The 14,266-nt window shown below is 47.6% G+C and overlaps 1 protein-coding gene across 1 annotated transcript; it reads left to right on the top strand.

Annotated features, from left to right (window-relative positions):
- The first annotated feature begins 7,664 nt into the window (after window positions 1-7,664).
- Zcchc3 (zinc finger CCHC-type containing 3) lies at window positions 7,665-10,497 on the top strand. Its single transcript, XM_046433324.2, has one exon. The coding sequence runs from the start codon at window positions 7,764-7,766 to the stop codon at window positions 8,967-8,969; it is 1,206 nt and encodes a 401-aa protein (XP_046289280.1). The 5' UTR covers window positions 7,665-7,763; the 3' UTR covers window positions 8,970-10,497.
- The last annotated feature ends 3,769 nt before the right edge of the window (window positions 10,498-14,266 follow it).

The raw sequence follows: 14,266 nt of genomic DNA, 5'->3' as shown, positions 1-14,266 counted from the left end.
GGTTTCCAAGGAAACCGACTACGGAGTGCCTAGAGGGACTAATCGCGCAAGCTAATAGCACACCCCGCATTCATCGCAGCTCGGTTTCAAATATCTCTCACCTTGCCCGGCCCGCAATTCTAAAAAATTATATTTCTCCACTCTCATCGAACTTCCATCACTTTCTCCCTCATCCTCATTCCCAATTTTACTAAGAAAATCGTGGAAAATAGTAAACACAAAGTCACGTTTCATTTACCTTCCCACTTGCCTCCCTTCTCTTAACTGTGTGTGTGTGTGTGTGTGTGTGTGTGTGTGTGTGTGTTGCTGGGGATCAAACCTAGGGTTTCACAGATGCTAGACAAGCGCTGTATCCCTAAGCCATACCTGCAGCCTCCTTTTCTTAACTATGTATTAATTGACTACTAAAACCTATTTCTACACTTAATCTTACACACTGTCATTTTCTCAAATACATAAGCCCAACATTTGCCCCCTCTTTCTCCTGCATCATCGTTTTCCGTCTCCTTTTCATCATCCCATTGGTATAGCGGATGTTTTCATTTCTTGTATTAAAAAAAACAGTGAGAGGTGGGATTGTAGTTCTGTGGTAGAGTGATTGCCCAGCATGCACAGGCCCTGGGTTCATCCCTCCAACAGAATGAAAAAAATAAATACGAACCACTTCTCCAGCTGTACCCTCTTTTCTGCTTCACTTTACAGCAAAACTCCTAAAGAGGTTTGCCCGTGGATTCCTATTCCTTTCCCCAAAATTCAGGATTGTCACTCCCTACCTCATCACTGGAATTACCCTTGTCAACAAATCAGTGGCCTCCTCTTTCCTAAATCCCTTGGTCACTTTCCAGTTCTCCCCTAATTTAGCCTGCCTTCAGCATTGAACATGGCAGATTACTCCCTCCCTTGACATATTTTATTTATGTGGTGTCCAGGAAGTCACTCTCCCTTCAGTTTCCTTGCTGGCTCCTTCTCTTTTATTATTAAAGCATCCCAGGGCTCAGTCTCCACCCTCTCCCTCTTTTTCTCTTACTTCATTCCTGCTCCCTTCCAGGGTCTTCTTGACTGTGGATGTCATCTGTATTCACACAAACTCACATCTCCAGCCCAGAACTCCCCCCTGAATTCCATCCACGAACATCCAACCCCCTACTTGACATCTCCACTTGGGTGTCTAATAGAAATCTCTAACCTGCACACGCAAAAGGGGGTGATTGAACAAAGGAGAACTTTGTCACAGAGCTACCTCCCCAGCCCATTTGTTTATTTGTTTGCTTGCTTGTTTGTTTGAGATGAGGTCGAAATTGCGTAGGGCCTCCTCAAGTTGCTGGACTGGCCTTGAATTTGTAATCTTCCTGCCTCACCCTCCCAAGTCATTGAGATTAAAGGCGTGCACCACTATGGCCAGCTCCAACCTTTATACCTCTTGAAAATCATGGGAGAAGCCGGGCATGGTGGTGCATGCCTGTAATCCCAGCAGCCCTGGAGGCTGAGGCAGGAGGATCACGAATTCAAAGCCAGTCTCAGCAATTTAGCAAGGCCTTAAGTAATTCAGCGAGCCTGTATCTCTAAATAAAATACAAAAAGGGGGTGGAGATGTGGCTCAGTAGTTAAGCACCCCTGGATTCAATCCCAAGTATCAAAAAAAAAAAAAGTAAAAATCTTGGGAGAATGTTTCAAACGGCACTGCCCACCAGGGTAAACAGAAAAGGCTACTATGGCAAAAGCAACAAGCCTGGGCATTCCAGCTACCCAGGCCCCTCTTGGCTGCCCCTGAATGTGAGGGAATCATTATTTGGGGTACTCCCATTTGCAGAGCCCACTGTACTACAACACTCTGACTGGAAAGCTCTCTGTACCAGGAAACCATTAAAAAATAGCAAGTAGCGTCAGGCGTGGTGGCGAACACCTAAAACCCCAGTGGCTCAGCAGGCTGAGGTAGGAGGATCGTGAGTTCAAAGCCAGCCTCAGCAAAAGCAAGGTACCAAGACTCTCAGTGAGACCTTGTCTCTAAATAAAATATAAAATTGGGCTGGGGATGTGGCTCAGTGGTCAAGTGCCCCTGAGTTCAACCCCTGGTTCCAAAGGGAAAAAAAAAAAAAAAAAAAAAGCAGGTAGCAATATATGGTAGACCCAGGTGGCGGCCTACCCAACAACTGTTTTCTACTCCATCCCAATTAATAGACCCTGACCTTGTCCATTATGCATTTTTTTTTAGAGAAGGTGGCCCCAGCCCCAGTCCCAGCTCCAGTAGTTATGATTGGTTTGAGATAGGCTCTATAGGCCCATTACCCTTACCAGATTCAGAGCTAGTCATAGGCAATCAGAGTCCGGCCAAGGAGGCAGGGAGGGAAGTCTACTCAGAGACTTTGGGAAAAGGTTTTAAACACTCTTTTTAAAATACAGTGCAGAGGGGCTGGGATTGTGGCTCAGTGGTAGAGCGCTCACCTAGTATGCATGAGGCACTGGGTTCAATCCTCAGCACTACATAAATATGAAATAAAGATATTGTGTCAACCTAAAATGAAAAAAAAGGTGCAGAAAATCATCCTTTATCTGCTAGTAAATATTGTCATGTCTTCTCAGGATTCCTGGATTGTGGAATTGTAAGGAGAGTTGGCCAAAGAGGATATACTGAGAATGGTACAGGGGAAAGTTGGAGAAACCTGTTCCTTTTTTTTTTTAAAGAGAGAGAGAGAGAGAATTTTTATTTATTTGTTTATTTTAGTTTTCGGCAGACACAACATCTTTGTTTGTATGTAGTGCTGAGGATTGAACCCCGGCCGCACGCATGCCAGGCGAGCGCGCTACCGCTTGAGCCACATCCCCAGCCCCAGAAACCTGTTCCTTGATAGCGTTTCTGGGTCATAAAGTTAGCCAACGCTGTCACCTATCTAGAAATTACTCAAGATTAAATAACAAATCATCTTGCTAGGTGAATCATTTAGAGTTGAGTTTTCTGACACGTGCAGGCCAAAAACATCCTACTAAAGTCTACATATAGAAGATCAAGATAGAAGAAATCTGGGCCCCTGACAATCTTGCAACATACAATTAGCTGCCTACGCTGCCTGCCGGCCAAATTCTATGCCGTTTCATCAAAAAGAAGTAAACTCCCAGCTGGGCACATGCCTGTATTCCCAGCAACTCAGGGGGCTGAGGCAAGATAATTCCAAGTTTGGGACCCTCAGCAACTCAACGAGACCCTGTCTCAAAATAAACATTTTCACATTTTAGAAATGAATACACTTAAGCATGTGTAAAATGCTGCCCTTGTAATCAAGGCCAAAACATATTTGAGGGGCCATTGATGATCACTGTTGTAACATCAAAGCTGATGTTGGAACTGAGATTGAAGATACAGCCCATCTGTACTTATCTCCTATCTCACCATAGTTGGGCAAGACGAAGTGGCCTTTCCTTCCTGCAGGTGTGAAGGTGAAGTGTGACAGAGGACAGATCGGGTCTACTTGGCTCCAGCCTGTTCCTGAGACTGTGAAGCCACAACACCAGGTCTGAGCTGTGTACCTCCAGACTTATGATAGAGAGAAGTCTCATTCTTATCTTTCCATTATTCTAGAATTTTCTAACATAGTGGGTTTCCTAAGAACTCAAAAACCAGCTGTCGCTAAGTGCTTACAGAGCACTAGGTAACTGTTGTCTCCCCTGCAATCATCTGTGAAGACAGAGGGGAAGACATGGCCTAGATCTCAAAGATCTCAGAGATACTCCTGAGATAGGTCCCTTTACCCCCTCAGTTTCCTGTGTAAAGTGGAAATAATGATACCTTAGCCAAAGATGGCAAACTTGTTGGCCTGGCCTAGCCTGCACACATCTGTCTGTCCTGGGTTGTTGCTGTTGTTTGTTGTGGTGTTAGGGAATGAACCCAGGGCCTTGCACATGATAAGTGCTCTACCACTGAGCTACATCCCCAGCCCTTTTTATTTTTAATTTGGAGACAGGGTCTCACTAAGTTGCCCAGACTGATCTCAAACTTGCAATCATTCTGCCTCAGCCTCCCAAGTCCCTCAGATTACAGGCATGGGTTCAGACCCCAGTACTGGGGGGAAAAAAAAAAGATACAGTGAACCCAATCCACAAGTCAAATCTTTTCAAACAACAAATGGATATCTTTAAAGTCAGAGACGATGCAAAAAATGTCCAAAATATGCAGAGTATGGGAGGTCCTGGCTGATGCAGTAAGACAAGAAAAAGCATGACAACTAAAAAGAAAAACAAAACCTTCATTATTCACAGATAACAGGACTGTCAACATAGAAAAGCAGATTCCAAAACCACTGGAACCTACTTTGAAGAATTTATCTTCATTGAGGCATTTAATTTGTATGTATGTTTTACATCCCTGGAAAAAGGATCTCAGGATTATCCCTCCTATGTTTTCATGGTCCAGGATGCCAGCTGAGGGTGTCAATAGGATGAACCTGAACTGACAAAATGGGAGCAGGTGACCCGGGTATGGCTGGCACACACTCCCAGCAGCTTGGGAGGCTGAGGCAGGAGGATCCCAAATTCAAAGCCAACCTCAGCAACTTAGCAAGGCCCTAAGTAACTCAGTGAGACCCTGTCTCTAAATAAAATACAACATAGGGCTGGGGATGAGGCTCAGTGGTTGAGTGCCCCTGAATTCAATCCCAGGTACCAAAAAAAAAAAAAGGGGAACAGGTGACTCTGCCACTTTTCTAGGTCTTTGAGCTGCACATCAACTCTGGGGCTGATCACTCCTCGCTTGTTCCACCTATGTGTAAGGTTCACAGCCATTTTCCCAGCTCTGTGATCATCAGTGGTTTCCAATTTGCCAATGTAACCACGCTTCCTCATCACAGTCAGAAACCCAAGATGACTCTGGAGCGTGGCCTAATAAGGACTTGACATCTCCCTCTCTTTTCAGCTCTGTGAACGCTCTTGAGAGCATCAGCTAGGACCTGCATGCACACCATTATGGCAGTACAAAAAAGAGGCAGAAAGAAACCATGGAAAATTTTTCAGGTTTCACCTTTGTTACTAAATATGGGGTCAGTACTCAAAGTTCAATTGTGTTCCCTCTAACTACCATCAACAAATAATATATTTACATTTATGATAATTTCACTTACAGTAGCATCTAATCCATATAACATCTTGGAACGTATCCCAAAATTAAAGAGATTTTTCTGGGAAAAAAAAAAAAAACTATGCTACTGAAATTCAACCTGTGTGCAGTGGCCCACATCTGTAATCCCAGTGGCTCAGGAGGCTGAGGCAGGAAGATCACAATTTCAGAGTCAGTCTCAGCAAAAACGAGGAGCTCAGCAACTCAGTGAGACCCTATCTCTAAATAAAATACAGAAAAGGGCTGGGGATGTGACTCAGTGGTTGAGTGCCCCTGGGTTCATTCCCCAATACAAAAAAAATTTTTTTTCATAAAAAAGAGATCTAAATAAATGATAAATCAAGTAGGGTCATAGATGACGAGACTCAGCATTATAAAATGCCAGTTCTGTATAAATGCAATGTGATTCCAACTAAAATGCTATGGTTTTCTGGAATTTAATAGACTAGTTTTAAAACTTATATGGAGGTTCCAGATATAGCTTAAGAATCATAAGGAGAAAAACGTTTCCCATAAAAGAAGAAACTAAAGTTCAAGTTCTTCTTTAGAAATGGATGATCTGGCCACAGTGGACCCCAACCTTGACTCTTGTGGATTTTCAATGTGATTGTTACCTGGACTTAGGTAAGATCATAAGTGATTTAGAATACATGTTCTGCTGGTTTTGTAAATATCCTCACATGGGAAGACTTGAGCAGGCAAGCAGAAAGAGTAAGAGAGTGGGAGGTATGGATCTAAGACTGATATTTATGGTGATATTGAGGTTCTGAACATGACCATGAATGAGTGGCTGAGAAGGGATGGAGGAAAGTGCATCTGGGGATATAAAGCAAGGGAACTGGAAAGTGCAAGTGGCACAAGAGTCAGGGATTATTGACTTTTCTGAGACCTGGTGTTGGAGGCAAAAGAAAAGATGGTAAGCTAGTAATAAAGATTCGAAATACTAAGAAGAACTTGGGTGTGGTGACACATATGTATAATTCCAGCAAGATGGGAGACTGAGGCAGGAGGATCTCAGTTGGAGGCCAGACTAGGCAACTTAGCAAGACCCTGTTTCAAAAAAAAGTTTTTTGAAAAGGACTGGGGGGGGGGGGGGGTGCCAGGTGCAGTGCCATGCCTATAATCCTTCCCAGTGGCTCCAGAGGCTGAGGCAGGAAGACTGCAAGTCTGAGGCCAGCTTCAGCAATTTGGCAAGATCCTTAGCAACTTAGCTAGATCTTGTCTAAAATAAAAAGGACTAGGGATATGGCTCAGTGATTAAGCACCCCTGGGTTCAATCCCTGTACCAAAAAAATTAAAAAGGGCTGGTAGTATAGCTCAGTGATAAGAATGCCCCCTAGATTTAATCCCCTTTAAAAAAAAAAAAAAGCTAAGTAGAATTTGGAAAATGTTTTAGAGAAACAGGAAAGACTCTTAACAGTGGAAGAAAGGAAGAATTAACTAACTTTCCTAGGAATCCACTTTGGACCAAGCTCTTTGACATAGGTGATCACCTGAACCTATAATGCATGAATAGATAAATTTATTAGTATGATAGTTATTAACATATTAATAGTAGTCCTTTGAGAGTAGCTATTGAGAGTTATCTACACATGGGACTGCCTAAATCTGCCAAGTGATCAAACTCCTCTCTTCAAACTCCTGTGCCTTCTTATTTGTAAAATAAGTGTATTTACAGCATTGTATTTCGAAGAGTCCATGTGTTAAAGTCTGCATGCAGTATGCTCAGCGTAATATGGGGCACTTAAAAAGCACTCAATATATCATAATCATCATAAGTACAAGAGATGGTTTTTAAAAACAAAAATGCAATGACTTACTTGAAAAAAATGCATCAAAAAATAAGGACGGACAAATGGATAATGGGATTAGGTACAGTAAAAGTTTTGACAGATGTGGTGGGGCACACCTGTAATACCAGTGACTGGGGAGACTGAGGCAGGAAGATTCCAAGTTGGAGGCCAGCCTCAGCAATTTAGCAAGACCCATCTCAAAGAATAAAAAAGACTGGGATGCAGCTCGGTGGTAATGCAACCCTTGGATGAATTCCCAGTAGTTAATAATAAAGTTGTTAAAGCGGCAAATTTCTTTCTTTTTTTTTTTTTTCTTTCTGTTTTTAAATGCTCTTGATCCAACGTTAGGAGGGGGAATAGTGCATTGTGGTACACTTCGGGGGGAAGGGACAGCTAAGTGTGGCTTTTGTTTGTTTTTAAATTTGAAAGTCACCAAAAAATGAACAAAATGAGCGAGATCTCCCTCTACACCGTCCCGCCTTTCGGCCTGGGCCGTTAAACATCGCGGATTGAATGAAACCATCGAGGACCGCTTGCGAAATGCCAAATCCTCGAGAGCGAGGCCGAGGCTGCCAAGCTGGCCCGGGCGCAGGGCCGCCGAGCTCCCCGTCCCGCGGCGGGAGGAGGGGCCGGAGCCGGCGCCTGCGGAAACAGGGCTCAGCCGCTGCGGGGCCCGGGGCCGGCGCCGTCCAATATGCGCTTCACGTAAACACTCCTGCGGGGGGGCGGGGGGACAGGGGAGAGAAGCGTCGAATTTCAAAAAAAAAAAAAAAAACTCCAAACCCCACAGGCCCGGGCGGGCGGGCGCGCGCGATGGGCGCCCTTTGGCTGCGGGAGCGAGTGGAGGATGCTGGGAAGGAGGTAAAATGGCCACCGGCGGCGGCGCGGAGGAGGAGAGGAAGCGGGGCCGGCCGCAGCTTCTGCCCCCCGCGCGGCCCGCGGCCCGGAGCGAGGACGCCGAGGGCACGCGCGAGAAGATGGGCTGGGCCCAGGTGGTGAAGAACCTGGCCGAGAAGAAGGGCGAGTTCCGCGAATCGCGGGCGCCGCGGCGCGAGGAAGAAGGCGGCGGCAACGCGGGAGGCGGACTCAGCGCTCCCGCGGGCCTGGCGACGCCGGGCCTAGGCGACTTCCCCCCGGCCGGTCGCGGGGACCCGAAAGGCCGCCGGAGAGACCCGGCGGGGGAGGCGGCCGACCCCCGCAAGAAGAAGGGCGCAGCCGAGCCGGGCAGAAGGAAGAAGGCCGAGGCGGGGGCGGTCATGGCGGTCCCCGCCAGGCCTGGCGTGGCGGAGGACGCGGCCGAGCGGCCCCTCCAGGATGAGCAGGCGGCGGCCGCGGGCCCGGGCAAAGGTCGCTTCCTCGTGCGCATCTGTTTCCAGGGTGACGAGGGCTCCTGCCCGACCCGGGACTTCGTAGTGGGCGCGCTCATCCTGCGCTCCATCGGCATGGACCCGAGCGACATCTACGCGGTCATCCAGATCCCCGGCAGCCGCGAGTTCGACGTGAGCTTCCGCTCGGCGGAAAAGCTGGCCCTGTTCCTCCGCGTCTACGAGGAGAAGCGCGAGCAGGAGGACTGCTGGGAGAACTTTGTGGTGCTGGGGCGGAGCAAGTCCAGCCTGAAAACGCTCTTCATCCTCTTCCGGAACGAGACGGTGGACGTGGAGGACATCGTGACCTGGCTCAAGCGCCACTGCGACGTGCTGGCGGTGCCCGTGAAAGTGACCGACAGGTTTGGGATCTGGACCGGGGAGTACAAGTGCGAGATCGAGCTGCGCCAGGGGGAGGGCGGGGTCAGGCACCTGCCGGGGGCTTTCTTCCTGGGGGCCGAGAGGGGGTACAGCTGGTACAAGGGGCAACCCAAGACGTGCTTCAAGTGTGGTTCCCGCACCCACATGAGCGGCAGCTGCACGCAGGACAGGTGTTTCAGGTGTGGGGAAGAGGGACACCTGAGCCCTTACTGCCGGAAGGGCATCGTGTGCAACCTCTGTGGCAAGCGGGGACACGCCTTTGCCCAGTGTCCCAAAGCAGTTCACAATGCCGTGGCGGCTCAGCTAACCGGCGTGGCGGGGCACTGAACGCCCGCCCGCCCGCCTGCCTGCCAGGGTGAACACACAGCCAGCTTACCCCTCTTAAGTGCCAAAACTTTTTTTTAAACCATTTTTTATCGTTTTTGAAGGAGATCTTTTTAAAACCTACCAGAGACATCTCTCTATGCCTTCTTAAACCGAGTTTACTCCATTTCAGGCTGTTCTGAATTGGTGGCTCTTACCAGAAATGTAGCGTGCAGATATGTCGCCCCCACCCTTTTTTAAATTTATTTTCATTTTTGTATTTGAAGGTTTTTTTTTAATTCCTTTTTTTTCCATTTGTTTTTGGGGTTTTGTTTTGTTTTTTTCTTGTACTTTTTACTGGCCCCTCCCCATACCTTTTTTTCTCCCCGGATTTTTACCCTTCAGGCTGCCTTTGCCCATCTTTATGCCCCAGCATCAGGTGCGGGGCCCAACACCGGTAGGCGCTCCATCAGTGTTTGTTGAATTGAAAACATTGTTGACCATGGCTTCTGTCAGAGTGTCTACCTTCTGCAGCTCTCCCTCGTCCCCTTTTTAATTTGCTGCTTCTAATCTCTGTGGTCTGAGAATTTGTGGAACCAGTGTTGTTAGAAGTGTATATAATCTGAACCAATAAGCTCTGAATGGTGGCTGAGGGCCTCTCTTATGGCATAAAAATGCATGGACTTTGTGGCAGCTCTTCTGGTGGCTCAGAAACCATTTTTCATAGAATCATGGAATCTAGAATTTTTCCTACTTGGAAAGGACCTCAGAGTTGGTTTAGACCAATTCCTTGGTTTTTCAGCAGATGAAACATACCCATGAAGATTAAATGACTGGGTCAAAGTTGCATAGCTGTCTGGAGCCAGAGCCAGCCCATAGTAGAGTCCCCCGACCCCAAGCCCGGTGCTCATCCCACTACCTCTCACACTTCACAACAATTTCCTCAACACTTGAGGGCCCAGAAAGTCTGATCTCTCCACAGTGACAAACCCAGAGCAAAGCTGAGCAATCTGGGGGAGGGAACAGAAAGAGAAGGTTTGGCAGGGTTTTTGGAATATTTGGAAGATAGGGAAGGGACCAAGGCACAAACTCCACAGTGCATTCATTGCTCCCTGGAGGGTCATATCTGAATTAAATGTGCCAGGTCCTTTGGAAGCCTCCTTCTTCCTCATTCATTGACACCAGTGAGAAACGGGGGTGCCCCTGAGTAAAGACACCTACCAAAGGTTTACATTTGCACCTTAGCCTCAGTAGCTAGGAACCCTACAGAAGGAGCTAGCTGGAGCTCATCTGCAACCTCCTGACCCTCAGGAGAAAGGCGGTTTACCAGTTATGAGTGAGCTGTTAACTGTAAAACGTACTTGGGAGATAGGCCAAGCAAGAGGGCATGGGCCAACTAAGTGTTATCAAGTTGAAGTAGAAAAGACAATACACTGCTTTTTAGTTTTTGTCTTCTTTTGCTATATGTTTTGCTATTTCCTTGTGGCTTAGAATGTAAAATCAATTGTTAAAAAGTTTTGTTCTAAATAAATATTTATCTTTTGTATTGCTATCACAGTGAACTGTTTCCTTCTAAAGTGTTAGGTGCACAGTTACACAGACACCAGTTCAATGCATCTCCCTACACACCATTTGTTTATCCTGCAAATGTATTTGCCGCCCCTGCAGGCAGCACTTAGCACCTACTGTTGTGCCAGGCCCACTGGAGTTCTTACCTAAACTCAGTGCAGCATCAGTCACTTGGAATACTGTTAAAACGCACGTTTCAAGCCCCGACCCAGGTCCAAAGACTGACTCACTGGAGCAAGCTTCCGCAAGCATTTCTGATGGACGGTTAGGTTTGATGACTGGACTGCCCTCGGGGACTGCAGACCAGTGGGGAAGAGGAAAATGAGATGTGGGTAATTATCTTAAGTGCCATGAATGGGATACAAAGCATCTTGGCTGTTAGAAAAATGCCATCTCTTCCAGCTGAACAGGAGAAGGGGTTCTGGTGGAGAGGGAGAAATATCTCAGCTGACACTTTTTGCGAACTCCTCTCCCAGACCTTTGGGCCTGTGGGCAGAATAGGGTCCACGTCTGGACTCCTGGGTTCAGTTCTCTGCAGACCCTAGAAAAACCCTCCGAAGGACTTTCTAGCTCTGATAAAGAGTTAAAATTTTTTCCAGTATATTGATTCTCTGGCTCAGTGATTTGAGCTGATCTGGGGCCTGGTAGGCTCTTGAGATTCCAGGGCCAGCTCAGCCCCTCTCCTTCCTGTGTCCCACAGCAACCAGACCCGCCCTCCCGGTTCCCCCATTTCCCCCTCCTCTGCCAGCAGTTTCCCTCCCTCTGACAGCCCTGGAGGCCGCTGGCCGGGAGAAAGCCTGCTTTCACCAGACTCCCCACCCCCTTCCGTGCAGCTGGCTCAGCGCCAAGACACCGCCACGGTGGAAGGGACCTTCCCTCCCGCGCTCCGCCCCCCACTCTCCAGGAGCAGCCGGGGAAGAAACTGTTTCCCTGCCCATCCCCCACAGGATCCGCTCCAGGGCCGCCTGCCCAGCAACCCAGGGACTGAGCCAGGGGCTGGAGCCCAGCTAGCCTCCCCAGATCAGGCAGCCCCCAAGTTACAATTCTTCACTGTTCGTGGGAGCCCCTGCCTAAGGCTGGCTGACTAGCTGATTCATGCCACGCACTGGGGGGCCCTCCGAGCGGGGCCCTGCCGGGCTCTGCAGAGCCGCCACGAGCAAGGAGGGCGCTTGCCCGGACGGGAGCCGGTGGCCGAGCGGGCAGGCTTTACAGTCATGTACAGCGTCTTAAGATACTGGGTTGATGGCCCGCGATCACGGCTACTGGGGAGACTGAAGCAGAGGCCAGCCTGGACAACTTAGCAAGACGCCCCCCACACACACCCTTTTTTTGCCGGCTCAAAAAAAAAGGTATTTGTCCTGGGGAAGAAACCAGCCAGCCAGTATAGAAACGTCTGAAGCAAAGCTCTCCCTAGGAGGCAGCACCTTGCCTGAAACCCACGGGATGAGAGGGCCAAGAGGGGAGAGCTGCCCAAGCAGAGACCGCCCGCAGAGAGCTCACCGCGCATTCCAGCTGGCCGCGGGTCACAGCCAAGGTTGGAAAGACCAAAAAGAGGTGACATGGGGCTCCTCGGCCTATCTAAGAATGCAATTTTGCCTCAGCCTCCTCCATTTCGTTCCTCTTTCAGCCCATGTATGCGAAGCACCAACCCTTTTCCCTTTCTCAGCAATGGAATGTCGCAGGGAGCAACTCCCTGGGGTCTAATTCTAGAATCAAATATATCATCAGACTGTGTTAATGTGTTGGGTGGCCAGCCATGAGTAGGCCCGTCAGGGAGCATGATGGGGAGGTAACTTACAGGGAGGACGGCACACACACAAGGCACAGGACTGGGGATTGAGAGGGAACTTTATCAAAGCAGACAAACATCTGGAAAATGGGAACGGGTATGCCAACCCCCCCCCCAGTAATAGTTAATTATAACCCCTTAAGGAAACTATTGTTCCAAGACCCCCAAAGTAAGTCATAGTTCTCTCTTGTAACCAGGTCATCAGGACCCTCACAAAGAAAATTGGCTGAGAACTACACAAAATAAGAGGATAATAATAAACCATTTATCAATCAAAAACGGGAGAGGTATGAAAAATGAGTCAAGAACAAAGGGACCCAAACCCTGGAAGATGGATAGATGCGCTATCTTTCACCTTTAATATTAAATTCCTGCTTATTACTCCGTGACTTGCTTGAAATCCTTCCTGCTGGTGGGCAAGGACTAATTGCTGTGGACCCCACATTTGCTTCAGCTGCATGCAACCCCTCTACAACAAAGGCATTGAAAGAAACATACAAGGTGGGGCTGGGACTGTGGCTCAGTGGCAGAGCACTTGCCTCATACATATGAGGCACTGGGTTAGAGCCTCAGCACCACATGAAAATAAATAAATAAAATGAAGATATTGTGTCCATCTACAATTTAAAAAAAAAAAAAAGCCAACATACAAGGTGAAATCCCTGTTTTAATAGGGAGAGCTGGTCCAGTCTGAAGGGCCAGGGATAACTTCCCATGGAAAATGTTTAAAGTGAGATAGAAAGGATATATAAAGATTTAAATGTGAGAGGTGGTGGGGATTAAGGGATGGCAAGAGTTACTAACTTGTTCACACTATAGTATCATTGAATGATACAATTCCAGAATGCACCCCCTCACTTAAGCAATGTAAAACCGAATTTACAAGTCAAAACAGCCAAAACTGTGGCTTACTCCTGCCTCCCTTCCACCTTCCAAATCTCATGCCAATACATGTCATTGCTTAAGCCCTAACTGTGAAAGAGTTTTAGCTTTCTAGCATCTGTAGCACAGGAAATCGACAAAGTGGAAATGGATGCTGTCTGCCAAGGAACCACACCCAGCACAACCAGTGTGTCTACAGTGCAGAGAAGGGGAGAGAGACAGTGGTAGAAGAAGAGGCTAGAGCCCCCAGGGTGTCTGCTAAGCCATTAAGAATTTGGGTCTAGCCAGGTGTGGTGGCTCAAGCCTGTAATCTCAGTAGCTCAGGAAGCTGAGGCAGGAGGATTTCAAGTTCAAAGTGAGCCTCAACAATTAGGCAAGTCCCCAAGCAAGTTGGCAAGATCCTGTCTCAAAATATTTAAAAAGGCTGGGGATGTGGCTCAGTGGTTAAGCACCCCTGGGTTCAATCCTCAGTACAAAATAAAATAAAAAGAATTTGGGGGCTGGGGATGTGGCTCAAGCGGTGACGCGCTCGCCTGTCATGCGTGGGCGCTGGGTTCAATCCTCCACACCACATAAAAATAAAATAAAGATGTTGTGTCCACCGAAAACTAAAAAATAAATATTAAAAAAAAAGAATTTGGGTCAAAGCTGGATCTTTATGCCTGTAATCCCAGCTATTCTGGAGGCTAAGGCAGGAAGATTGCAAGCTCAAGACCAGCCTGGACAAGGTAGCAAGACTGTGTCTCAAAATTTAAAAATTAAAGAAGGATGGGATGGCCCGGTAAAGTAGTGCACACCTGTTATCCCAGCCACTCAGGAGGCTGAGGCAGGAGGATTTCAAGTTCAAAGCCAGCCTCAGCAAAAGCCAGGCGCTAAGCAACTCGGAGAGACCCTGTCTCTAATAAAATATTTTTAAAAAGGGCTGAGGATGTGGCTCAGTGGTTAAGCTCCCCTGGGTTCAATCCCCAGTATCAAAAAAAAAAAAAAAAAATTTGAGTCTAAGAATGATGAGGAGCCAATGGAGAATTTTTAAGAAAGGGAATCATGTGATATAGAGTTTGTGTTTTTGGTGTTTTTTGAT

Source organism: Marmota monax, unplaced genomic scaffold (assembly GCF_021218885.2).
Source record: "Marmota monax isolate L192 unplaced genomic scaffold, Marmota_monax_Labrador192_F-V1.1 WCK01_AAM20220418_F8-fsc00014, whole genome shotgun sequence".
Taxonomy (NCBI): domain Eukaryota; kingdom Metazoa; phylum Chordata; class Mammalia; order Rodentia; family Sciuridae; genus Marmota; species Marmota monax.
The sequence above is the reverse complement of the archived record's forward strand: the minus strand, read 5'-3'. Positions and strand labels throughout refer to the sequence as shown.

What these genes read in the sequence shown, in the direction of transcription:
- Zcchc3 (XM_046433324.2), top strand. Translation starts at nt 7,764, where the DNA reads ATGGCCACCGGCGGCGGCGCGGAGGAGGAGAGGAAGCGGGGCCGGCCG.